Consider the following 27,999-nt stretch of genomic DNA (forward strand, 5'->3'; position numbering starts at 1 on the left):
GCTTGATTCCACTAGGGAGCACCAGTTGACAACAATCCTGATTATCCAGAGGCTTTTAAGGGATACATTGTACTGAGAGAGATGTGCTTTTATTCCACAAATTGCTTTAAAAATAAGTGTTGTACAAAATGTTACACGTTTTAAAAACTATTCAAAGAAAAGTGACTCATTTAGGATCCACAATAGAGCAGGAAAGCAGCATTAAAGTGAACAAAGGACTAGGCCCTGGGGAATCTATGCCAGCACAACCATCACTTCATCTCTATTAACTGAGCAGACAACTAGGTGTGCCATTTCTTTACTGTTCAGATTCACAGAAGTGCACTGCCCCATAAATCATGCCAATTAAGGGTTAAGTCTTGGAGTCGCTACAGAGGCAAGTCCAGCCGTGATCGGTAATGGGAACACAGAGGATGCCAGGATCAGGTCCTGACTGGGTGTGCGGTTTAGCAGAGTACTGATTAAGCAGGTTCTGTTGTAATTTATTGCACTCACTTTAAAACTAATAAACCAAACCATTCTTATGTACATCATCAAAACCCAGAAAAATAATCCCCTACAGCACTGCTGCCTTCCTGCTTTTCTTTTAATCTCTTTGCTTGTTCTAAAGCCAGAATTTTGTTTTGGCAGCAGATCCAGAAGTGTGTTATGCAAACTATAGACTACGTTACATACAGTATCTGCCTCAAGTGGCCCTTTTTAGCTGGTGATATTTTATAAAACATTTAACATAGTTCAGTAAGTAAAATATTCCAGCACACAGGTATCACCTCATCTTAGAAAAGGAAAACAAATTAAAATATTACAGCATAATACAACTTTGATACAGAATCAGTTTAGACAAGATTCTCACAAATGTTAACAGATTTATAGTGGTCTTTACATAAATCGAGGTTGTTTTTTCTATATACACAAATTAAAAACCCTGACATAGTAGAGTCTCGTGTGTCTGCATAGAGGACACCAATTTGATGTTTCCAAGAGGCAGCTTTGACCCATTGCTTTGAGTCTCAAAGGAGTTTGGAAATGTCTTCATATTGGATGCCTTCAATTCTCCGTCCTTTTAAAGGCCCCTGCAGATGAATAAATTGCAAGAAAGGTTGGTGCGGGGGAAGGAAACTCTGCTTGTTGAATCTCATAATAAATAGTTACAAATTACAATATAGCTGAACTGAATCAAATCAAACCTGTCCACACTTAACTATTATTTTCTTAAACATGACTAAGCGAATAGCACACCAGAAACGAAAGAGCTGCATGCCAACCAGCTTTGGCATTTTTACACATTTCTGTGTTCGGGTATTGATTTTTAACCAATGTACAACTTTCATCCTTCAGAGACTGTGGACAATGCATTAATGTGCAAGGTCAGATTTTGAGAAGACTGCACATTATTATTATTATAATTATGGAATTACTTACTAGTTAGCAAGATTTAAAGAGGGATTGGACCTTTATGGGGGCAGAAAGAGTCACAGTTTTAATAGTTAATGGTAAATTTTGGAAGGGAAATACAATTTCATGCTTCACTCTCTATTAGGTATTAGAATGAGAGATGCTTGGGGGGAGAAGATTACTCCACATCTGGCAACTGCAAGCTTCTTGCACCTTTCCTCTGAAGCATCTGGTGCTGGTCAGTTGGAGGCAGGATACTGGACTAGATGAACCAAGGGTTTGATCCAGTATGGCAGGTCCTATGTAGGGTGACCAGATGTCCCGATTTTGTAGGGACAGTCCCGATTTTGGGGGCTTTTTCTTATATAGGCTCCTATTACTCCCCACCCCCGTCCCGATTTTTCACACTTGCTATCTGGTCACCCTAGTCCTATGTTATATGTCAAAGTGACCAAACGGGCAGTTACTCTGGTTGTCTGTTCAAGAGCAGTAACTGCACATAAAAGTTATATGTAAGGCCCTATCAAATTCATGGCCATGAAAAACATGTCACAGACCGTGAAATCTGGTCTTTTGTGTGGGTTTACCCTGTACCATACAGATTTCGCAGGGGAGACCAGCGTTTCTCAAATTGGGGGTCCTGACCCAAAAGGGAGTTGCAGGGGGGTCGCGGTATTGCCACTCTTCCTTCTGTGCTGCCTTCAGAGCTGGGCTGCAGCTGTTGGCCGGGTGCCCAGCTCTGAAGGCAGCGCCCTACCAGCAATAGTGCAGAAGTAAGGGTGGCAATACCATACCATGCCACCCTTACTTCTGCACTGCTGCCTTCAGAGCTGGGCAGCCGGAGAGTGGTGGCTGCTTACTGAGAGCCCAGCTCTGCAGGCAGCAGCGCAGAAGGGTGGCAATACCATACCATGACATCCTTATTTCTAAGCTGTTTCAGAGCTCCTGCCAGCAGCAAGAAGCAATGTGAACACCTCTAGAAACAACTTAGTAACTCTAACAACTCTAACTTACTTAGTAACCACCACCCTCTGAAATCAAAACAGAGTCACTTCATTCTGGCCCCATGAAATCAATGGCTACTCATACTGACTTCAGTGGGGTCAGAATTTCACTTTAAATCTCTCTTTACAGATTTATAGTACTCATACAAAAGAAAAAAGGCCTTTTACACTAAGGCTCAGCCCAGAGAATATTTTCTATTGAGAAAGGTGGTTTGCAACAAAAATGCAAACACAGTCTTAACTATAAGTAGCATGAACAACAAGGATTCAAAATCCATTAATCTTCAAACTACACACCCAGCTTGATCCATACAGTAAGAGAATTCTCTTATTTCATACATACATTTTAAGCGTATCGCTTTCCCAGTTGAAAAGTTATTGTATCATTAACAGAGCACATTTAAATTAAACCTACTAAATATTTTACAAATTTATCTTTAAAGTTCAATTTGTAAATTCAGTATCCCATTGTCTTTTAAAGGTAACGAGGCCCAGTGGATTGAGCAGTGGATTAGAATTTAAAAAGGATTTGGGTTCTATTCCTATTGGCCGGCTGGGTGACCCTGAGCACCAATCTGTGCCCCAAATACCCCATTTGCAAAGGGGCAATAATGACATTCACCCTTTGTAAAGGGCTTTGAGACCTACTGATGAAAAGTGCTATGCAAGATTATTAAATATATTTAAAATGTACATACAGATTCAATGATTATTGCTGCTGAGAAGTTCTTCTCGTTTATAGATTCCAAGATGCCTTCATTTCCTCTGTAACCTCCATTTAAAACCAGAACTTTCTTTCCTGAAACAGTAAACAGGAAGAACTTTACCCATAGGAACTCTCAGTGTCTTTTGATCAAGCCCCTCTCTACTGAAAACACAGGACAGAGTCACTTTGGGAAGTCTGTATCTCCAAGAACTATAGAAGACAGTGTTCCCTTGGAAGCAATGCTCAGCTTTTCTTCAGGGACTGCTTGATCCTAAAATACCTGAGTGATACAGATGAAAGCTGTTTTGCTTTTAGGAAGCTGCTGACGCCTGTTTATCTAACTAGGCTGAAGAGCAGAGAAGCTTGTCATAACTCACTAGAAGTGCACATGTGAGATATGTAGCAATGGGAGCTCTGACACCCTCTGAAAGGATGCAGCATTCACCCTCCTTCTCCAGCTAGGCCTGCTGTCAGGACAGGAATCACCTTCCTTCTAGAATCACTCCCCTTCTGGGGTACCTCGCTGCTGCTGATAAACTTTCCTGGTCCTTGAATATCAGGAGCCCAGGACTGACTGACTGTGGGCACCCTCCGCGCAGGTACACAAGAGGAGGGGAGAGTTTCCTTGAATCCTCTCCATCTTGGAGAGCCTGTGAAGGAACCACCACAATCCAGCACTTTATGACTAATGGAGATCTCTAGGGGACCCTGGCAAGCTTCAATTACCTTACAATATTTAAGTCTTCATCTTGTTTCAAAATCCTTGTAATTTCTCCCTCATCCATCATAAAAATATTCCTAAATAAATAAATGAATGCCAAAAACCCAATATCCAGAAATAACCTTACAATCACAAACTCCAGACAATGGAGGAAACTTTAAGGTGACAAATACATCAACAATGCACTTACATGTATAATATGCATTATATGGAGGGAAAGTGCATGCTAAGAATCACTGAGGACAATCAGTAAATCTCTTTGGCAGGCTCCTACAGATACCTCCTGAAGAGAGATACTTTCATCTAGTAAAACCAAAAAATGCTTCCTATCCTTCTTAGAAGGAGCATAATTCCTCTTGGAAAGCTCTGTAAAAATCACCAAAAAGAATAAATGCAATATTTGCACCAACAGCAACCAGAGGATACTTGGTACATGACAGGAATATCTTAATCCAATGTGGATAAGAAATGCTGGCCAGGAACAAAAGTAGTAAAATGACTCAGGTGACACTTGATGAATTATAGCTCAAAAGAATCAAAGTCAGTCCATCAGATGCAGCTTTGCTAGCTGGTTTACAAATAAATTTACCTGGTGCCGGTATTACTGTCTCTAGATGTGTCTGGTCAAGTTTCAGTTTGTCTCCAGAATCAATCATCTTTACAACTGCTGTGTATTTGTCAATTACCTCCTGTCATGGAAAATTAAATATATTCATTTTAAAAAGGGAAAGATACCTATAACTTGCTTATTCTCTTATTAAAAAAAATACAGATAAGAGGATTACACGCAAATGGCCATGTAACATTAATGATGCAAATACATCGGGGTAATTACAAAACACAATCATTCTTTGACTTTCTGCTAATTTTTTAAAATAGTCTTAATAGAGAAGAGATTCAGAAACACAGGTCTACATTTCCAAAAGTGTCAAGTGTTTTCAGGGGCCCAACTTGAGAAATCTGAAAGGGACCTGATTTATGGAAAGTGCTGGGCAATGATCTTCTGAAAATCAGACCACTTTAAAGAATCCCAGATTGGGCATCCAAAATCACTAGTCAGTTTTGAAAATGTAGGCCATCGGTTTAGTCATGCTAGATCAGATCCATGGTTTATCTAGTGCAGTATCCTGTCTCTGACAGTGGCCAGTACTAGCTACTTCAGAGGATGATAGGATGCTTCAGACCATTAGGCCAGGCCCACCAGACTGAAGAACTTGGGAATCCAGGGGACTCTTCTTCAAAGATAATTTGGGATTTGTACACATCAATGCTGGACAGAGATTACGGACACAGTCTCAAGGCCTGAAATACCATGCACTGCTCTTGGTCACTCCCCAGCAACACAGCTTTAAGATGACTGTATGGTCTAAAAAGACTCATTGATGAAATCAGAGTCTGAAGAAAACAGTAACAAGAGTAAACTTAATAGGGAAAAATGGTCATCAAGAATGAAGGGCTGAGTGGATGCCCACAAGCCACTATTTTGATTTGCAATAAATCCCAAGTCACTCACTGCCCAGAAGGAACTGAGAATCGGGTAACAAACTCCGAGAAAGTTAAAGGGAAGCCCTCATTCTGTTAGTTGGGGTTCAGCCACTACCACCATAAGCAACCAAATAAACTGATGTTTTCTAGTTGCTGTGGAAACAGAACTGCGTCCAATCACTTTTATTCACAAACTTTTATCAGATAAAATGCTGTACATTCACCTTAACAACTGCTTTCTTCTTATGATACTTCTCACCAAGCTTTTTTGTTACAATTTTTACAACAATTTCCTGGAGAAGGGAAAAAAGGAAAGAGAAAAAGCTAAATACACAAACAAAAATAACTTACTCTCAACTCACTGTTTACATCACAAGTAGCTTTTAACTCCAGTTGTCCCCACAAGCAGACACTGATGTTATGCTCTGTAGTGTCCGCAGGCAACGCCACTTCTAAGACACGACATTATAGAACTTTCATTGTGGGAGGAACCCCATCGCAAAGGCATCTCCTGCCCTCACTGACTCAAAATATACTTAAATTTGAATTCAGTGTGTTACAAGAGAGCCCTCTGTGGATCACTGATAGCAAGGACTGACCCAGGACATTTGCATCTAACAGCGTGAGCCTCAACTCCCTGAGCGGCAAGACATAGTTGTGTTAGTTCAAAGGCTGCTAAATCTCTACATCGTCTGACCACCAGAGTGGGAAAAAGACACCCTGTTAAAAGTGCATGTAGATAAGCTCTAGAAGCACCTGTCCTTTAACTACAAAGTAAGCCATCACTATACAAAAGAGCTTAAATATTAGAAGTATAATGTTTCAGAATAGTAAATATCGCACAGCAGCCAGGAAAAGTGAAATATTTGCAAACTCTGTGAGAAATTAACTTATGATACTATCTCTGTTTGGAAAATAAAAATGTATTTTTGTTCATATTCTGCTCTTGGATCTATACATGTTGCAAACCAGCAGGGGCTGTGTGCACGTTCCCAAAGGCAGAATTTGGCCTGATAACTGTGTAGTTATTCAGATACTTACAGGCTGCAACCAGTAGTCTGTTCGGGCTGTTTTTTTCTTTTCTTCTTCAAACTACAAAAGAAAAAAAAAGTCAATTTTTTTTTGTCCTTTCATATCAAGGTTCCCATCCCCCCAAAAAACTTGAACAAGTTCTATGCACTTGGGTATCAAACCAAAACAGAATAGTGAAGGTGTTTACTACATCAGTGGTCCATCTAGCCCAGTATCCGGTCTTCCGACCATGGCCAAAATTCCAGGTGCTTCAGAGGGAACGAACAAAACAGGCAATCACTGAGTGATCGATCACTCCCAGCTTCTGGCAAACAGAAGCTACAGACACTCAGATCATGGGGTTGTATTCCTGGATCATGGGGATGTTTTCAGAGAACTAGCCATTATCTTTCTTGAGTGGTAACCGAATTTAGATCCCATCATTTTATACGTATAGTTGGGATTATGTTTTCCAATGTGCATTACTTTACATTTATCAACATTGAAGTTCATCTGCCATTTTGTTGTCCAGTAACCCAGTTTTGTGAGATCCCTTTGTAACTCTTTGAAGTCTGTTTGGACTTAACTATCTTAAGTAGTTTTGTATCATCTGCAAATTTTGCCACCTCACTGTTTCTCCCTTTTTCCAGATCATTTATGAATATGTTAAACAGTACTGGTCCCAGTACAGACCCCTTTGGGACACCACTATTTACCTCTCTCCATTCTGAAAATTGATCATTTATTCATACCCTTTGTTTCCTAACCAGTTACTGATCCATGAGAGGACCTTCCCTCTTATCCCATGACTGCCTACTTTACTTAAGAGCCTTTGGTGTGGGACCCTGTCAAAGGCTTTCTGAAAGTCTAAGTATACTATATCCACTGGATCACCCTTGTCCACATTTGTTGACACCCTCAAAGAATTCTATTAGACTGGTGAGGCATGATTTCACTTTACAAAAGCCATGTTGACTCTTCCCCCAACAAATCATGTTCATCTATGTGTCTGATAATTCTGTTCTTTATTACAGTTTCAACAAATTTGCCTGGCATTGAATTTAGGCTTCCCAGCTCTGGAGCCTTTTTTAAAAATTGGCGTCACATTAGCTATCCTCCAGTCATCTGGTACAGAAGTTGATTTAAATGATAGGTTACATACCACAGTAAGTAGTTCTGCAATTTCATATTTGAGTTCCTTCCAAGCTCTTGGGTATTATACCATCTGGTCTTGATAACTTATTACTGTTTAATTTATCAATTTCTTCCAAAACCACCTCTAATAACACCGCAATCTGGGATTTGTCCCCCTAAAAAGAATGGCTCAGGTGTGGGAATCTCCTTTACATCCTTCCTCTGCAGTGAAGACTGATGCAAAAAATTCATTTAATTTCTCCGTAATGGCCTGATCTTCCTTGAGTGCTCCTTTAGCACCTTGATCATCCAGTGGCCCCACTGATTATTTGACAGGCTTCCTGCTTCTGATGTACTTATCTTTTTTGCTGTTAGTTTTTGAATCTTTGGCTAGTTGCTCTTCAAATTCTTTCTTGGCCTGCCTGATTATACTTTTACACTTGACTTTCCAGAGTTTATACTCCTTCCTATTTTCCTCAGAAGGATTTAACTTCCAATTTGTAAAAGATTTTTTTTGCCTCTAACCACTTCTTCTACTTTGTTGTTTAGCCATGGTGGCACTGTTTTGGTCCTCTTACTAAATGTTTTTAATTTGGGGGTATATATTTAATTTGAGCCTTTATGTTTTTTTTTTTTTTTTTTTTTTTAAGTTTCCATGCAGTTTGCAGGCATTTCACTTTTGGAACTGTACTTTAAAATTTCTGTTTATTTAGCTTCCTCATTTTTGTGTAGTTCCCCTTTCTGAAGTTAAATGCTTCTGTAGTGGGCTTCTTTGGTATTCACCCCAGGAATGTTAAATATAATTATATTATGGTTGCTATTACTAAGCAGTTCAGCTATATTCACCTCTCGGACCAGAACCTGTGCTCCACTTAATACTAAATCAAGAATTGCCTCTCCTCTTGTGGGTTCCAGGACTAGCTGCTCCAAGAAGAAGTCATTTATGATGTCCAGAAACTTTATCTCTGCATCCCTTCCTGAGGTGACATATACCCAGTTTATATGGGGATAGTTGAAATCCTCCATTATTATTGAGTTTTCTATTTGTATAGCCTCTCTGATCTCCCTGAGCATTTCACAGTCACCATCACCATCCTGCTCAGTAGTATATCCCTAGTGCTACATTCTTATTATTCAAGCATAGCATCTCTATGGATAGAAATTCCATAGTACAGTTTGGTTCATTTAAGATTTGTGCTACTATATTTAATTCTATGCTTTTTTTCCCATATAGTGCCACTCCCCCACCAGCATGACCAATTCTGTCATTCCTTAATACAAGGATATAAAATATTTGTGTGTCCCATTGATGATCATCATTCCACCATGTTTCTGAGATGCCTATTATATCAATATCCTCATTTAATAACAGGCACATTAGTTCACCCATCTTAGTATTTAGACTTCTAGCATTAGTATATAAGCATTTTTAAAATTTGTCACTTTTTAGCTCTCTGCCATTATGTGATCTAATTGAATGGGACTCTTTTTCATTAAGATGAAAGGCAGTTCTCTTTAAACATTTATAAACTTTTGACTAGAATAAAAAAATACTTTTCTTGTAAAAAATGTACTAAGCTAGGGCACTTGAAAAATTCAGACCACTTGATCTGCATCCAGAATTAAACAGGGCATGTGTAGAACAGGAGACATTGGTATTACGTGGGGTAAGCCATGATGATCATGTAAAGTGGTGAGCTGCTGAATTCCACCCAACCTGGAGCTTCCAGTTCTTTTCAAAGGTAGCCCCTAGTAGAGTGCCGTAAGTGATTTAGCCTTGGGTTACAAAGGCATGGATCTCTGGGTAACATTCTCACTGTACCTCCATGATCTCATCCAGTGCAGATTTCTTCTTTTTCTCTTTTGATTGACCTGAGCTGTGAGCAGATTCTTTCCGTTTAACTGATCCTGCTCCTCCCACCATCTTCAATGCACTCGGTCCAAGGACACTGCTGGAAGAGGGTTTAGATTAATAATACAATATTGTTTTCATTCTGATTCTTAAAATGACACCTTTACAAACATGCCCCTGGAGAACAGGCTGTGCAGAGGTGCAGCTGATCTTTTAGGGCTGGTCCACACTAACCCCCCACTTCAAACTAAGATACGCAACTTCAGCTCCGTGAATAACGTAGCTGAAGTCGAAGTATCTTAGTTCGAATTTACCGCGGGTCCACACGCGGCAGGCAGGCTCCCCCGTCAACTCTGCGTACTCCTCTCACGGAGCAGGAGTACCGGCGTCAACGGTGAGCACTTCCGGGATCGATTTATCGCGTCTAGACAAGACGCAATAAATCGATCCCAGAAGATCGATTGCTTACCGCCGGACCCGGAGGTAAGTATAGACGTACCCTTTATCCTCAATCCCGCCACATAATCTACATGAATCCTGCACCGGATTTCAATGGGGACCCGTATGGACACAGGAGCAGCTCAATTTGCAGGATCGAGGCACTGGATTATAAACTCTGGGGCAGGAATTGCACCTACTTTTGTGTTTGGATTGCAGGAACTCCAAGAGGCAAACAATCTGATGGTCAAACCAACCCACTGGTCCAAGACTTAGATGGATGCTTCAACCATTTTAATACAAAAATGTTTCTTCCAGCGCACATTACAGGGAAATTTATCTGTGGGCAGAGGTACAATAGGTGGACAAAAACCTGTTCATTAACAAAACCTCTCCGATTGAATTGGGCCATATGTTCTTGCTTCTCTGTAGGAAGCTGCTGCGTTTACAGACAGTGAGCAGAGTGATCAAGATCCTATACCTGGATATGGATTAGTTCATGTTTATTTTGAACCTGCAATTTTTCGTTTTCTTTGACCAATTTTATGAAAGATCATTTCTCATTCTGGAGGAAGTCCGTTTGTTTGCTTTGGTAACAGAGTTTACTGTCTCATGTTCAAACAGTATTTTGTAGATGTAAAGTGCTATATAAGTGCTAAGGATAATTAAAAATAAAATAGTGCAGATTACCATGATCTGGATACACTCTCTACAAGTCTGTTTTACTTCTGCACTAATGTTACAGAAATCTTGTGCCTGGGAGCATCTCTGACTCTGCATGAGAAATTTAGGTCACTTGGTCTACTAGTTCCACAGAGGTCTAGACAGACTAATTCCAGCAAATAGCCGGAGAACACTCAGAACAGTACTTCTTACTTGCAGGAGATCTATTCAGGGAAGTTTGTATTTTAAATCCTGTAATCACCTTTAGCACTGCCTGGGAGTGTAATCTTTAGGTGTAATTTATAATATGCCTCAAAGCTTAAAATCCCTCTGTTATTATACTGAACCAGTTTATAGTCTAATTTTCTGCCTCTCACATCAGATATCTTATCTAAAAGCTTCCCCGATGATGAGAAGAGAGCTTTCATTTTACCTGTAATATGTTTAATTACAATATTGTCCTATGAGAAAGGATGGTTTATAGCTAGCCAAATGTTTTCACAGACTGCTGTAACTTCTTATCATCATTGCTTGTATTATTGATCCCTTTGTCTTGCACTGCTTGTGGTTACACCGAAACTCAATGAAGTTTTAAAAAAAATGTATTTGGATTCACCCTCCTGAGTGCTGATCAGGAAAACGCACTGCAGGCGATTGGCCACAGTAGTCAAACATGGGTTTACAAGACAAAATTAGTAGTGGATAAGTAGAAAGGCAGTTGGGATATCGGAGGATCATTTAATTATTTTTGATTGTATATTTTAGCCCTTTATCCGACTTTTCATATGTTGCTTGTCTTCTTAGGAGCTGATCCTGCATCTGGCTCCTAGTCAGCAGATGCGAGGAAGCCCACTGATTTCCGTGGGGCTCCACACACAGGTCCACCCACCAGGCCAATAGTTTCATAGAGTTTAAAGCCAGAAGGGACCATTAGATAATCTAGTCTGGCCTTCTGTATTACACAGCAGGACCAGGCAATAGACTGCATGCTCTTTAGGGCAAGAATTGTCTCGCTGCACACGTGAGCAACACTTAGCGCATTGTGGGTACTACCATAATACAAACAATAAGATAGGACACAAACAGAATGGGATGCCTTGGTGTCTTTTCCTCACCTTGTTTTAGAAGACGCTGCTACTGAGGTACTTGCTCCTTTGTTTAAATTAAATGCAACTAAAAAAAATAAAGAGAGGTTACTCTATTTCTATCCTTTAAATATAACTGCATTTAAGGGTGTTACAGCGAAGAATTGCAAATTAGAAGCAACACAAATGCGGAAAGATTTACTATTCAAATGTTTTGGCTCATCCTTTAAAATAAACTGCTTTATACAGCACAAGAAGAGTACTTTGCTCTTCTGTAGTGCTTTTCATCCATGATCTTTAAGCACTTTACCAATGCTAAGCCTCAGGACTCAGTCCCCTGCTTTAATATTAGATCACAAATATCCTTCATAAATTCTAAACATACATATTAAAAGTCCAATTACCTTTCTCTTCATCATTTTCTCTGTTTAGTTCAGTATAGACAGGCCTTTCCTGCCAAAGAAAAATAAAATAAATGTCAAGGGTTGTATAAACAACTGATGTGATATCACTGCTGGGGATCTTTAATTAGCTCAATTTTTACAACTATTGTAAGGTTACCAAACGAGTCACTATGGCCTGGTCAGTTAGGAGGATCAGGACTATAAGACATCTTGTTATAGACCCTTTTGCAGAATTCTCCATTTAACATTCTCTATATAGATATAATCTGAAACAGACTGGCTCCAATAGGAAAGGAAAGTTGCCTTTTATGAATAGCCCTATTTCTTCCTCAAATAGCCAACACAGCTATACAGAGAGACAGCCTTTCCAAATGAGAGACTCTTCCCTATTTTGAGGCACTGCAGGTTCATAGAATCATAGCACCATAGGGACAGAAAGGACCTCAAGAAGTCATCTAGTCCATCCCCCTGTGCTGAGGCAAGAACATGGAAACCGAGACCATCCCTGACCATGTTCTCTAAAACCTCCCATGATGAGGTTTCCACAACCTCCCTTGGTAATCTAGTCCAATACTTAACTATTCTTGTAATTAGAAAGGTTTTCCTAATATCTAACCTAAATCTTCCAAATCACCCAAAACTGGACATAATGTTCCAGCTGAGAACGCCCCAGTGCCAAATCAAGGGGAATGATTGCTTCCAGTGTCTTCCACATAACATTACTGTTAATACACCCCAGAATTATATTTACCTTTTTCGCAAGTGCATCACATTGTTGACTCACATTCCATTTGTGAACCCCTATTATTGCCAGATCCTTTTCTGCAGTACGACCATTTAGCCAGTTATTCCCCATTTTGTAGTTATACATTTGATTTTTCCTTCCTAAGTGTAGTACTTGGCATTTGTCTTTATTGAATTTCATCTTGCTGATTTCAGACCACGTTTCAGACGAATGTGGAGAAGAAAGGCAAGAATGTGAGAAGAATGGCGGACGTATTGTGATCGGCGCAGTCTTAACAACAGCTGAAGACCAATCGATCCAGGTGATTTCAGACCAATTCTCTGATTTGCCATGGTCATTTTGAATTCTAATCCTGCCCTCCAAAGTGCTTCAGCCCCTCCCAGCTTGGTGTCAACTGTAAATTTTATAAGCATACTCTACACTCCATTATCCAAGTCATTAATGAAAATATTGAACAGTACCAGATCCAAGACAGACCCTTGTGGGACCCCACTAGATACGCACCCCCAGTTTCACAGTGAACCATTGATAACTATGCTTTGAGTTCAGCAATGGCGCTCAAACATTTTCAGTCACGTCTTCCCCTCCCCCCGCCCTTACCAAAACTGGAATGTGTCCGCGAGCTCTGTCCTTCAACTCAAGCCATCAGAAGTTCAATTATTACAGTACAATAATAGGCAGCAATAGAAAATCCCCAATAGAAAGCAAGATATTTATAAACTAAGGAGTTACCTGGGAACCAACCCAGTGACAAAAGAACATAAGAACAGCCATACTGGGTCAGACCAAAGGTCCATCTATCTCAGTATCCTGTCTTCCGACAGTGGCAAGGTGCCCCCGAGGGAATGAACAGGTAATCATCAAGTGATCCATTCCCTGTCGCCTATTCCCAGCTTCTGGCAAACAGAGGCTAGGGACACCATCCTTGCCCATCCTGGCTAATAGCCATTGATGGATCTATCCTCCATGAATTTATCTAATTCTTTTTTGAACCCTAGTATAGTCTTGGCCTTCACAACATCCTCTGGCAAAGAGTTCCACAGGTTGACTGTGCGTTGTGTGAAGAAATACTTCCTTTTGTTTATTTTAAAACTGCTGCCTATTAATTTCATTTGGTGACCCCTAGTTTTGTGTTATGAGGAGTAAATAACAAACACGTCCTTATTAATTTCTCCACAACAGTCATGATTTTATAGACCTCAATCACATCACCCCTTAGTCATCTCTTTTCCAAGCTGAAAAGTCCCAGTCTTATTAATCTCTCCTCATACGGAAGCCATTCTATACCCCTAATCATTTGTGTTGCCCTTTTCTGAACCTTTTCCAATTCCAATACATCTTTTTTGAGATGGGGCGACCACATCTGCACGCAGTATTCAAGATGTAGGCGTACCATGGATATATACAAAGGCAATATGACATTTTCTGTCTTATTATTTATCCCTTTCTTAACAATTCTCAACATTCCGTTCTCTTTTTTGACTGCCGCTGCACATTGAGTGGATGTTTTCAGCAAACGATCCACACTGACTCCAAGATCTCTTTCTTGAGTGGTAACAGCTAATTTAGACCCCCTCATTTTATATGTATAGGTGGGATGTTTTCCAATGTGCATTACTTTGCATTTATCAACACCGAATTTCATCTGCCATTTTGTTGCTCAGTCACCCAGTTTTGAGACATCCCCTTTTGTAGCTCTTCGCAGTTTGCCTGGGACTTAACTATCTTGAGTAGTTTTGTATCATCTGCAAATTTTGCCACCTCACTGTTTCTCCCTTTTTCCAGATCATTTATGAATATGTTGAATAGTACAGACCCCTGGGGGACATCACTGTTTACCGCTCTCCATTCTGAAAACTGACGATTTATTCCTACCCTTTGTTTCCTGTCTTTTAACCAGTTACCGACCCATGAGAGGACCTTCCCTCTTATCCCACGACTGCTTACTTTGCTTAAGAGCCTTTGGTGAGGGACCTTGATAGGACCCTGTGACGGGGCATGCCTCACCGCTGCGGCGCCTGCTAGTTGTCCAGGGAATTAGCACTGTAGCCTCTTCTGGTGGTGTCTTGCCCACTGTCACCTCTGTTCATGGTCCCATGTCACTGCCAGGACTGCAGCATCCTCTTCAGTGACACTGTCCTTCGGCTGTGACACACTCCATGTTCCCCTCCTTTCGGGGGGGACCTGCAGTCCACTGCCTAGCCACTTCCTTCAGTAGCTCCAGCACCCTCTGCCCTTGCATCAGGGCCTCAGTCTGCAGATCTCTGCAGCCTGCCAGGAGCTGCCTTTAGCTCTCTGGGTCTCTGCCTGCAGCACTGCGTGGTCCAGGGTGCTTGCTGCCCTCCGCCTGCAAAGCAGCCAGTCCTCCTCCCTTCTCAAGCTCCAGGGAGTGACTGACCCTGCTCGGTTCTGCAGTCCTTCTTATATAGGCCAGCCCAGCCCTGCCCTGATTGGCTGCTCTTATAAGCCCTTCTGTGATTGGCTGCCTCCTGTGCAGCCTCCCTAGGGCTGCTTTTAACCCCTTTTCTGCCAGTGTGGGGTAAACGCCCCATCACAGACACCCTCCTATCCAAAGGAAGGAATGGAATGCAGAGGAATGAAAACTTATTGTTTAAGTCTTCCACAGATGAGACTCATATATTCCCCCCATCCCACAATGCCTCTAGGGACTTCTGTGAATAGTTTCCCAGAAGCCCAGCAGGCTAACTGGTACGGGATTTTTAAGTCTTCCCTGCAGCAACCTGAGGGCCTAAGGGATTGGCATTTTGGATAGAAAAAGATGAGCAGGGTACAATTGCATATGTTGGAGATCTATCTTTAGAGCTCTAGTAATGACCATTTAGGCCACAATCTTCCAAGGGTTAGAGCTAAATGAAGGGAGAACTATTTTCCAGGAATTGTGGAAAGAGGAACAGAAAGTTTTCTGGAGCTATAAGAATAACATTTTCCTCATTAAAGGTAGAATGTTTCTTGTATGGACATAGGAACTAGTTCCAAAACTTGCCTTTTGGAGGGAATGGAGACTAGAAGGGCCAGCCACCCACCTACCTAATTTGCCAGTGTGATTGAACATGGCACCTGATATTCAAATGGAGGATCCAATGTGGTAGACTACAAAATGCTGCTGTGGCTGGTTGGTTGTAGGACTCCAACTGAACCTTCTGAAGAAACTCTAGCGTAGCTGAGATCACTAGAAGTTTGGGATTACTAGAATGAATGAAATATCCTGGTTCAGGTCTGTCTGGATACCACACTGTATTAGAAATTAACAGACAGACAATCCATGCTGAACTATGCTCCTCTTCCGATGCCCAAGCTGTTAACTGTAGGTGTTCCTGGTGTGTATGAATGAGACCCTGCTCCAAGAGGCCTGGTGCTTTTGTAGGTATCAGGGTCCTTCGCTATCTAGCAATTCCAAAGTGCCTTGTGGGCTGGTGGAGGCCTAGGAAAAGGATTTCGATTCTCCCTTTTCCTCTTTTCTGTGAACTGTCTTGAAAAGCAGTAGATTCTTCTCTATCCAGGACATTATTTCCATTACTATGGAAAAACTTTGACCTCTGGTTACTCCCTGGTTTCAGAAGGGATATAAACACTCATGCCTCAATCATAAACCAGCCACTATCAGGAAGTAGCAGACTTCCTCAGAGTACCATAATTGCTCACAACATGGTTTCTTGCACCTTCTACTGTCACCGCCATAGACAGGATACTGCACTCAATGGACAACTAGTCCGATCTCACATGTCCATGTTCTGCTTTTATTTATTTTTAAGACACACCTTGACAGAGGTGACATCATAAACTGAAAGGATGTGTAATATGAGATATTGGAGACTTGTCTTCCAAGTATGCTTGCTTCCACAGTGAGTATGCATGGGTATAGAGTGAAAGATGGGTTGGCTTTTAGGACCTTGGTTGACCTTACCTGCCCACAAAGGGCCACTCAATGTTACCTGAGAATGACACCCAATTATGAATTGCATCAAGTGCATGATTCTATGTCTCAGAAGGAATTTCATTTTGAGAAACCCATTTAGGGGATGAAGACGTATGGCCCCAGCAATCCTAGCCATTGGAAGTAATTGGCTACTGATGGCCTTGGGAAATGACTGCTGCAATTAAATTTTTTCATCTTTGCAAACCTTTACCATAATGGTAAAATTACAGCTAGAGCCATGTCTGTTTTGTTCTCTGGGATCAAAAGTTCCTCTTGATATTGAAGAATGGACAACTCTGAACCTTTTCCAACAGCTGTTCATTTACGCATAAGTCTGTTTCTCTGGACTAGGTACCAATTGGCTACGCACAGGTAAAGGTGTGTAACGGGTGACCTGTGCCTTGCTGCGACTACCACCTGCCACCTAAGATTCTGGGTGCAGAGGATGGATCAGCAGGAAGAGTCTTGCACAACAACTGGCAGCTTCTGTACATAGATATTCTTTTTCGTTGTCAGGCTGATAATTGTTTGTTCGGAGGAAAAAATCATCTAGGTTTCTTTGGAAGCTTCTACTCCAGATTTTCCCTCTGCCAGGGTAACAGCCCCTTCTGGGATACTCTTGGTGTTGGAAGCAACCAATGGATAGCTATGTTGGCCTCCACAGTAAGAGCTGATGCCTCTGCAGTCTCAGCTAGTAATCTCTCCAATGCTTCCCCCAACAGCTCCTCATCTGCAAGTTTGCATACACAAGGTATCTGTTTAAGATGGGAGATGGCTGTTCAGGGGTGTAACATGGCTTTCCTTGTAGCCACCAAGTTGGCTTGTCACAAATCACATCAAGAAGCTGACTAGGACAGAACTTGAGAAGTCCCATTCCAAGCTGGGAATCACACCTCTAGACACTGAGCCACATGTTTGCCAGAGTAGGCTTTCCATACTAAATACATGAAAAATCTTTGTCTGAAAGGTTATTGCTGAGACTTTGAAATTGCTGCTCAGTGAGTCATCATGCCTATTGTCTATGAGGTCTTTTGGAAAGAAGTCCCCTTCTGAAGATGTGACTATGTCTTTCACTGGTGGAGCTACTGCTGCACCAATCTTAGGCTCCCCAAACTTATAAAATGTCTGTTTTTTATAAATATTTTAGTTTAACATTTGGTTTAATCAGGTGTCCTCATTTGGATCTTATGATGCCCTCAAAGGAGGCATCAACAGGAAAACATGCGTCTAATAATGCTTGAAGGGGAAGATATTTTATTAACATTAATGAGTTTCTTGCAAGCCACTGACTGACATCATGTCCTGGAAAAGTCCTGTAGGGGTTTTGGGGGTTTTTTGGTTAGATTTTTTTTTAAAACGCACACGTGGTACTCTCTACCCTGGCTGTTTACAGAGGGGAGATAGTACACTATTCATCCCGGCATGGGGACCATACAACAGAACAAGAGAACCGGTACACATATCTCAATTGTGGAAGCAGCTTGCTAGAAGTCCCTGGGAGCCTGAAAGGCTGCCTGATCACTCCCCAAGGCTGGCTAGCACCCAAGTGCTGTAGAAACAACCTAGTATAGCTCAGGGCTTTACTTAGTAAATCAGGATCATTTTGAACATGAGAAGCGATTTTTCACTTACCTCCCTGTAAGTTTCACAGGGAGTGGAATCCTCAGGTGCATCTGTTCTGGTCACAAACCGCCTGAAGTGCTCCCAAGGCTTTAATGTGGAATCAGCCTGTGGCACAAGGGAGGGACGGAGAGAGAGAGACTCTTTCCTGCCTTTCAGAGTCAGAGCCCTTTCCCTGACAGGGCAAGAGGTTAGGATCACAAGGCACAATTCCCATCCCACTGCTGCCTAAAACCTAAGCTCCTTCTCCAGCAGAGGAAGGGTCCTTAGGCTGAAAGCCAGAGAGGCCCAATTACCAACAGGCTGAGCCTAAAGCAGGACTGCACAGGAGGCACAGGCGTCTCTGCATGCCCAGACTTGCTGTAGGGTGGGGAAGGGACAGTAATCAGGATACAGAGCACTGTAAGCAGTGAGGAGAAGAGCCCAGCAAACACTCCCTCAGCAGGAGAAGGCAAAGGAGGAGTGGTTTAACCCCCGATTTTCACCCCGCTTGTTCATTAACAATATTAATTGCTGCTTTGTTAATTGCACACTTGCTTTTGCCTTTCTGGAGTCTGGGATTTGCAGGACGTACCCATGAGTAACATAATCCCCTGATTCAGAGTGGGAGGAAGGGGAGCTATGTAGGAGCCCTGCTTCTTTCCCCAGGGAGCTGAGGACCCACTTCACTATCTGGGAGGGGGGGGTGGAACTCCGGATCCTTCCACGGTTTCCTCACCCCCAGTCCAGGTCTGTTGTGAGACTTACACCCTGAGCTGTCCACTAGCTCCCTCCTCTTCCTTATTCTTTCCTCAGAAGCGCCTGATCATGATATTCTGTGCCGGAGTCATAACTCCTCAGGGGAGGGGAGGTGACCTGATAGGCCGGTCTAACTTTGCGCCCCGGGCCCTAGGAGCGCAAGGATTGGCTAGATGGCAACATCTTCTTCTTCAACGCTTAGCCGAACAGTCGCCCGTGGTGATTGTTGGCCATTTGGTCCGTTCCTATGCAGCCGCAAGAACTTGACAGCCCGAGAGTCCAACATCGGAACAGACTTGACGAACCACGTAGTAAGGGGTCTGCCTCTGGGCCGCCTCCACCCCTCGGTTGGTGGAATTTTATCCCGGTTGTTGCAAGACACAGTAACAGGCAGGGCATAATTCTCCTTCTGTACAGCCTCTTGTAAGTGCTACCTCACGTAGGGAACATCACTTAGATTTACACCAGGTGTTTGCAGGACACCTCTGCCATGCCTGAGTGGGGGCAGAGGAGTCTGGCAGGGAGGTGCTGCAGAGGCAGATCCAACTGGTTAAAACCACCACACTGCTATTTATCCAATCCAGGGAAGGAGGAGGAGGATTATAAACCACAACTGCACACAAAAAAGTAAATATAAAGTTGTTGTTTTTTAAAAAGGGTTAGAAGAAACGGAACCACCAACTTGTTCCACCACCGGGACGGAGGCAGAAAATCTGGTGGCTTTAGTTGAGGGGCGGGGCTTAGCCCTGGAGTTTTCAGCAATAGCCCTGGACCACCTCCAAATTGCACGGGTGGGGGGCATGAGCCCATGAATAATGAATTTGGAAAGAAGCTGTGCAACAGAAACACTAGTTATTTATCTAGAGAAAGATTAATTATTACTTATCTAGTGCCATAGGTATGCATAGCACTTTCCAGGTACAAAGTAATATAAGGTTTCTGTCCTGAGGAGTTATAATCTAACACAGGGGTCGGCAACCTTTCAGAAGTGGTGTGCCAAGTCTTCATTTATTCACTCTAATTTAAGGTTTCGCGTGCCAGTCATACATTTTAACATTTTTAGAAGGTCTCTCTCTCTAAGTCTATATTATATAACTATTGTTGTATGTAAAGTAAATAAGGTTTTTAAAATGTTTAAGAAGCTTCATTTAAAATTAAATTAAAATGCAGAGCGTCCCGGACCGGTGGCCAGGACCCAGGCAGTGTGAGTGCCACTGAAAATCAGCTCGCGTGCCGCCTTTGGCACGCGTGCTATAGGTTGCCTACCCCTGATCTAAAACATACATTTAACAGAATATCCACATGAGCAGATTAGTGGTATGACTAAACAAAGGAAAAGGCGGAGCATGGCATAAATCAACTTTCCTTAACTGACAGGCCAGGTTGGCATAGCATGCCCATTTGGTAAAATTTCAATAGGTTTTACCATATACACCATCTGAAAGCAACTTGGAACCACAGTTTTCCAACTGTCTAGAACACCAGGCCCCAGTTCTGCAAAGCATTTAAACACTTTAACCATGTGATTAACATCATCACCTAGTTACAAAAGTACAAGAAATCCAGGAGTTCACCAGCTCCATTAGCAAACGAGGTAGTTCAAGGAAATTTAATAAAGAGAGTTGAATTTAGCAGACAAAATTTAGTGAACGTTACAATTAAAAACAAATTAGAAATATCTGGTAGGACTGCCACATCAGAAAAGACCAATGCTCCAGCTAGTATGGTATCATGCTTCTGGCAATGGCCTATACTAGCGGATCTCAACCAGGGGTCCGTGGCCCCTGGGGGTCCATGAGCCCTTTCAGGGGGGGCCGTGGAGCCCCATGGCAGAAACCCGATGCCCCGAGCCCCAGCGCTGAAGCCGGGAGCGGCACAGGACTAAAGCTGGTAGCCCTCCCCACCCCCCAGCTGGGAGCAGCGTGGGGATGAAGCCGGCACCCCAGCACCCCCAGCGGCGCGGAGCTGAAGCCAGAGCCCCCCTCCCCGCCGGGAGCGGCGCAGGGCTGAAGCTGATCATTTGTATCCTAGCTAAGTAACTGCAGAGGAGATTCCATTGGAAGATTTGACAGAGCAGTCCTATGAGGATTAAATTAAATATTTACTTAATAATAGCACTTTTGCGCTTGAAGATTGGTGTATATATAATATCTTCTCACCTGTTCTTTCCCCTCCAAGCCTCTCCTAACTTGCTCTTCAATGAATTTGGCAGTTTTTTCTTCATCATCAAGGTCCTGTTTCTTCTTCTTCTCTTGTTCCTGTTGTCTACGGATAGTTTCTGGGTCCCGATCAATATACTGGATATACCAACCTTTAGGAGTCTCATCCACTTTGCAGAAGCCTTAAAAAACAAACACAGATCATGTTTCGACAGTTACTATCAAAACCAAACTAAAGAAAAATGCTTACATTTAAGAAATAATGTTTATGGAATAAGGAAATGCCAAGACATGTATCATAGACTGTATTTAGTGTATCTATGTATTGATTAACAGTAGCACACCATCTCTCCATGTACTATTCTTGAATAGCTGCTTTTAAACTATCTTAAAGCATAAGCTTTTCCTTCAGCTAATCAGATTTATTTTGAGATAGGTCAGTGTAGCTAACAGTGACATAAGTACATAAGCTTCCTTTGTTTAATGAAAAAAGCATTTCCATTCCCATATTTTAACAAGGACAAAACTCAAACACATATATAGAACACTACACATACAGAACGGTGTGCTATAGCATACATTCTACTAGAATGAGTTCTAATTACTCACAATTTTATTAGAATGAGTTTGCTTTGGCCACGTTACTCATGCAGGTCATTACAATGAGTGCCACTAAAACCTTCACACCAGGCCATATATTCTCTATATGCACATTTACCAGAAAATCTATTATTGTAGATCTCAAGCCTTAAACCTTTCGTGAGTTCAGGAATTAATATCGACTACCCAGGGCCTCAAGCCATCTTAATTTGTGGAGCAATTCTATATTTGGAGGGAATATTTCTTTAATAGTTTGTTGTTTTAAATGGCAGCTGTTGAAAGTTGAACTGAGTTTAGTAGTAGTTCCAGTGGACGTGGATTAGTGGGCAGAGTGCAGATGAAGCAGGAAAAGGCTCAGAAGTTAGCATAAAGTTTGAAATTTATTACGTGTGTATCACTATTTATGTGGCACTGATGTGAGTACAATAAATGTATATGCATACTTTTTATGGATTTTCAGTATTTTGCACTAATCAGCAGGTTTTATTAACTATTGGCAATGCAGTCATTCAATAATCATTTCTTATAGGAAATAAAATTACCTTCTCTCCCTAACCATTTAGTAAAGTCAGTTAGGGTTTCCCATTGCGTGGCATTCATGTGGATGTGCTCTCGATGGCTGATATATTCATTGTATACAATATTATTGTGGACTCTCTTAGTTCCTAAAACAAAAATATATTACTGTTAAATACAAGTCCATTACTGAGGAGAAACTGATGTGAATTTTTGTTATTGAACTATAAAAGGTCATTAAAAAAATAATCAAAATATTTACCAAACCGTCTCCTGAGCAGTTCTAAGAAATCATTTCGGAATTCCCTGATGGAATAAAAAGGAGACTATTTAAATAATGCTTTTACAGTTACGAAGCATTTCCATTTATAAATGACAATGGACAAATATTTACAAAATAAAGAGGTGTATTCAGTTCAAAAGAATATCACCAGATTCAGATAATCCATTTCCTCTTTCACTGGGACATTTTAAAATACGGTATCATATGTGTATCACTATATACACCTACATACGTCTATATGCACAGCTTGTTTGCCTGCATTTATACAATTGTGCAAACATGTCAGTGTACTCACATACACTTTGGCTATGTCTACTCTGCACACCATGGGTGGTGGCGTGCAACGTATACGGAGCTACACGATGCAGCACGCTGTGGTGTGTAGCTACATGCGTCAGTGGAAAGCGCCAGCAGCTCCCTGCAATGAAGAAAAGCTCTGGCAGTGGGGAGCTGCCAGAGCCTTTCCCAGCTGCCTCCCCCTGCCAGTGCCTTACCCCACTGCTGCAGCCTTTCCCCGGGGCAGGGAAAGACTCAAGCAGCAGGACACTATACTAAAAATAGCAGTGAAAACAGGAGAGGCGCTACTTGGGTGTGTAGACAGCCACGTAGGGTATATACCCAAAGGGTTCAGGCGTGACTTTACTCCACTCACCTAATCAGTTCCTCACCATCTACAATGCTATTTCTATCTGTGCTGGGGGTGGGGGGAGAGCAGTGTATATACTTTATATGCCACCATAAGGCGTGTGCAGTGTAGACATACCCTTTATCCTCCTTGACCTGTCAGCTGCCTTTGACACCATCAACTACGCTCTTCTTTTTGAAATCTTGTCCTTCCTTGGTTTCTGTGACTCTGTCCTTGCAGGGTTCTCCTCCAACCTCACTTATTGATCCTTCAGAGGATCCGCCTCATCCTCCCTCCAACTTTCTGTGGGGGTTCCCCAGTGCTCTGTCGCTGGTCCCCTTCTCTATCTTATCTCTGGGCAATCTCATCAGTAACACAAATTCAGCTCCCATTTTTATGCCGACAACTCACAGATCTACTCTCTGCTCCAGACCTGCCTCCTTGGGTCTCAACTAAAATCTCTCTCTGACAATTCCTTTGGCTGCCTAGCTGACAGCTCAAGCTCAACTTGGCTAAAACAGAGCTCTTAATCTTCCCCTCTGCAAGCCCTCCCTGCCACCTCCTTTCTTGATTACTGTGGACACCACCACCATCCTGCCAGTCACGCAGGCCCATAACCTGAGTGTCATCCTGGATTTGGAGCTCACTCTGGGTACTCACATCCAGGTTACGTCCTTATGTGGCTGATTCTTTCTACATAACATGTCTAAGATATGGCTTTTCCTATCTACCCACACAACTAAAACACTCATTCAAAATCTCACATCTCATTACTGCTACATCCTTTTCACTGGTCTTGATAAAGGCACTCTTCTCTCATTCGTAACCATTCAGAATGCGGTTGCTAAGATAATTTTCCTAACCCATCCCTTTGTCCATGTCACACCTCTGTATCCCTCCACTATATCCCCTTCTCTATTGCATCAAACATACGCTACTTGTTGTCACTTTCTAGGCCCTCTACAGTCAGTCCCCACCATCTCTGATTCCCTGTTGAGACTCACCTCCAATCAACCTATGATGCCAACCTCCATCACACATTGAAGTTTTCAAAAAGTACTTTTGTGCTTTCTCCCATGCTGTCCCTCACAAGTGGGAGGCACGCCCCATAAACATCAGCAAAGCTACCTTATTATCCACTTCCAGATCACTCCTCAAAACTCTCCTTCGCGATGATGTCTAAAACAACCTTGTCAATTACACAGCTCATGTGCTGAAACCACTGCCTATCAAGCTGATACTGTCCCCTTGTTTCCTTGTACTTCCCTGTCTGTCTGTAGCCACCCGTTGTCTCTTATCGTAGATTGTAAGCTCTTTGGGACAGGGACTGTCTTTTTGTTCTGTGTTTCCACAGCATCTAGCACAATTGGGTCCTGGTCCATGACTATGGCGCCCAGGCACTGCGATAATACAAATTAATAATAATAGTAACTTCTACCGGTTGACATTTCCTTACTATACAACGATGGCCCAATCAAATTCACAGTCCATTTTGGTCAATTTCACAATCATAGGATTTTAAAATCATAAATTTTCAGATTTAAATATCTGAAATCATAATTTCACAGTGTTGCAGCTGTAGGGGTCTGACCCAAAAGGAGGCTGGGAGGAGTCACAGTATTGCCCCCCTTACTTCTGCGCTGCTCCCTTCAGAGCTGGGCCCTCAGCCAGCAGCCGCCACTCTCTAGCCACCCAGCTCTGAAGGTAGCGCAGAAGTAAGGGTGGCAATACTACAACCCCCCCCCCAATACAATAACCTTCCGACCCCCCCTGCAGCCCCCTTTTGTGTCAGGACCCCTAGTTTGAGAAACATTGGTCTCCCCCATGAAATCTGTATAGTATAGGGTAAAAGTACAAAAAAAGACCAGATTTCACGTGGGAGACCAGATTTCATGGTCCGTGATGCATTTTTCACGGCCGTGAATTTGGTAGGGCCCTACACATAACTTCAGAGGGTTACTAACAATAACAAAGTGCTGCATTCTGACTGGCTAATAAGTTTAAAAAAAAGATATTTAGAAACAGGGTAAATTTTTCAAAAACGATTAAGCCCCATTGAGTTGCAATGAGACTTACGGTCCTAAATCACTTACATGCTTTTGAAACTTTTACCCCTTAACTTTTCATACTGCTGTTTGAAAAGTATCTACCAAATAACACTACAGTAAAATTTTAAAATTCAGCTTTTTCAATGGGACTCCACGAGGGCACCAGGATGCAACCACCCAGATTCAATTGCAGGAGCAAGGCCTATGTGGGGAAGTTTGAGAAACTAACTCTGAAAAATAATCCATGAATTGCTGAGGATCTTCAGAAGCAAGTAGCAGCTGTCTCTGGTGGGATTCGGACATACAATGACATTTGAAGCCATTCTGTAAAATAAAAGAAACATTATCTTGACTTACAGAAGTCAGTAAACTGACATTTTAAACACCAACAAAACCTAAGTTAGAGTTTTAAAAAATAAAACTGACTTACTCCTGGTAATACCATCATTGCATAGTGCCGCTAATGTGGGAGAACAGAGCTTAGGCAGCAACTGTATGACTCCTGCTTCTGGAGTGTGAAATGTTTGTCATAAGCCCTAATATGGTTACAGTGAAAGGAGATTCCCTTGGCTTCACCAACACATCTCCCGCACACCAGACACTCCCTTTTTTCCTTTTTCCAAATGGTCCTTTATGCCCAGAATGCCCTCTCCATCCCAATGTAGCAAGAATCTATGCTCTTCTCTTTTAAATCCCTTAAAACACTTCTTCTGTGATGCCTACCTAGTTTTAGCTCTCCTCTTGCATAAGAGATTTTATTTTTAGTAATGCTGCACTGCTATTTGATTATTCTATTTCCCAGTCAGCTAATGCTCATTATCCTGATGTGTTTTTTATGGTCTGGTCCTGAGGGGTATTGAGCACCTGCATTTTCCCTTGATTTCCATGTAAGTTATGGGCACTCAGCACCTTAGGATCAAGCCTTTAGGTCCTAATCCTGAAGCTATAATAGCAAAGTGGTTACTTTCCTCACCTGATTAGTCCTACCGAGTACATGCATAAGCGTTTGTCACATTGGGACCCAAGAGCTTGATCGTAAGGTAGTGAGTGTCCATAGGGGATATCATTCTGTGTTCTGCATTGAGCACATGGTCTGCGTTCAACAGATAAAGTGATATGGGACTTGTATTTTTAGGACAGAACACATATCAGGCAGAATGTCAGTGTCACAAGTGAAGACAGAGCTCATTACAAGTTCTAACATATTTGCTAGAGTTCAGTGCTACAACAATGAAAGTGGAACGGACTAATAATGCCCCAATTTGTCCAAGTATTTGTGATACTGATGACCTTCTACTAAAGAAGAGAGAAAATCTAGTGCACTAGTATATTACTGATTGTGAAATTGTCAAGGTTATTACTGGAGGAAGTTAATAAAAGCATTTCATCAGAGGACAGTGATACTTGCAAAAGCTGCAGCAGAACTCAGCCTTTCACTCTGTTTATTAATATAATACACTTACAGTTGTTTTTCAAAGGCATGTGAAACAAATGTCAAGCAAAATAATTAAATCTTATCCAGTGTATTTTATTAATTTGTTTTGTGTGGATTATTATAATGCTGAGTATTGACTTAAGACAGATCATGTTAGTTTATTGAATTGTATTTGAACGTATAGCCTCCTCTGATATGCATTAGCATTGATTTAGGCAAAAGAAAAAAAATAGTTATGTAAAAGACACTTCCTTTGCTACAGATACATGTAAGTCTTTATTACAAGTCTTTCAATAGCTGTGGTTTTCAATTTTTTTAAATTAGTGAACCCTTTCACAAAGCAAGCCTCTGACTGTAGCCCCCTTTACAAATTAAAAAACGGGAGGGAGGTAATTTAATTTAATGGGGGCTCGCGGCTGTCAGCCCTACGGAGCTGACAACTCGCAACTCCCATGTAACCATCTTGCGGCCCCCTGAGGGATCACCACCCCCCAGTTTGAGAACTCCTGTTCAACAGGGATTGTGTTTCTACGAGGTTTGTGTTGTTGCTGAGGGCGATGCTCCCCTTCCCGTGCTCGATGGCACTGGGCTCCCGTTAGCGCTTCGCTGCAGACAGGGACGAGCCAAGTCCTACCCACCCCAGACGTGGAAGGGGCCCTTGCCCTGCTCCGCCCTAATGGGTCTCCTAGCCCGCCTCCTCCCGACACAGCCCCCTACCCTAGCCAGGGGCCATACTCCTACTTACGGCCAGAGTCCCAGCCCCCTAATATAGTCTCCCAGCCTGTTCCACCACAGCCCCGGACCATCCCCCCACCCCAGCTCCTGGACCACCTCCGCTGCCCTACACCTCCCCAACCCCAGCCCCGGACCACCCCCCCGGCTCCCAGACCACCTCCGCTGCCCTACACCTTCCCAGCCCCGGACCATCCCCCCCGGCTCCTGGACCACCTCCGCTGCCCTACACCTCCCCAGCCCCGGACCATCCCCCCGGCTCCCGGAACACCTCCGCTGCCCTACACCTTCCCAGCCCCGGACCGTCCCCCCCCGGCTCCCGGACCACCTCCGCTGCCCTACACCTCCCCAGCCCCGGACCAGCTCCCCTGCCCTGCCCCGCATCCCCCCGTCCTGCCCCCGCCGCGCCGGCTCACCTCATCCCGGCACTGCTTCTGGCACATCTGGCAGTACCACCGCAGCTTCTGCAGCCCCTTGGACTTGATGCGGTTGGCGATGGCCTTGGGGCTCAGGAAATCCGACTTCCCCATGGCGGCAGCAGCGGCGGCGGCAACCAGCCGCGACCCCCCAGCCTCAGCCCCGACCGGAAGCGGAAGGACACGACCCCGGAACGTCTTCCGCCGGCCAGCCACGAGAACGCCCTTCGCCCCGCCCCTGTCGGTC

The 27,999-nt window shown here is 42.8% G+C and overlaps 1 protein-coding gene across 3 annotated transcripts; it reads right to left on the reverse strand.

Moving 5' to 3' along the window:
• Positions 1-73: 73 nt before the first annotated feature.
• Positions 74-27,912, reverse strand: KIN (Kin17 DNA and RNA binding protein). 3 transcript variants are annotated; one of them, XM_026648621.2, is made up of 13 exons: positions 27,753-27,912; positions 25,399-25,493; positions 22,476-22,519; positions 22,240-22,362; positions 21,098-21,279; positions 11,899-11,947; positions 11,525-11,582; positions 9,279-9,405; positions 6,353-6,403; positions 5,536-5,604; positions 4,416-4,515; positions 3,098-3,198; positions 74-1,073 (listed from the first exon to the last, which is right to left on the reverse strand). In XM_026648621.2, exons 1-13 carry the CDS (start codon positions 27,864-27,866, stop codon positions 1,011-1,013), a joined length of 1,176 nt encoding a protein of 391 aa, XP_026504406.1. In that variant the 5' UTR covers positions 27,867-27,912; the 3' UTR covers positions 74-1,010. The 3 variants fall into 3 exon arrangements, with proteins under 3 accessions (XP_026504406.1, XP_026504405.1, XP_024057916.2); XM_026648620.2 differs by having other exon boundaries at positions 9,279-9,408; XM_024202148.2 differs by lacking the exon at positions 27,753-27,912 and having other exon boundaries at positions 9,279-9,408; positions 25,215-25,487.
• Between the last annotated feature and the right edge of the window lie 87 nt (positions 27,913-27,999).

Source organism: Terrapene carolina, unplaced genomic scaffold (assembly GCF_002925995.2).
Source record: "Terrapene carolina triunguis isolate 2854851 unplaced genomic scaffold, T_m_triunguis-2.0 Scaffold68, whole genome shotgun sequence".
NCBI lineage: Eukaryota > Metazoa > Chordata > Testudines > Emydidae > Terrapene > Terrapene triunguis.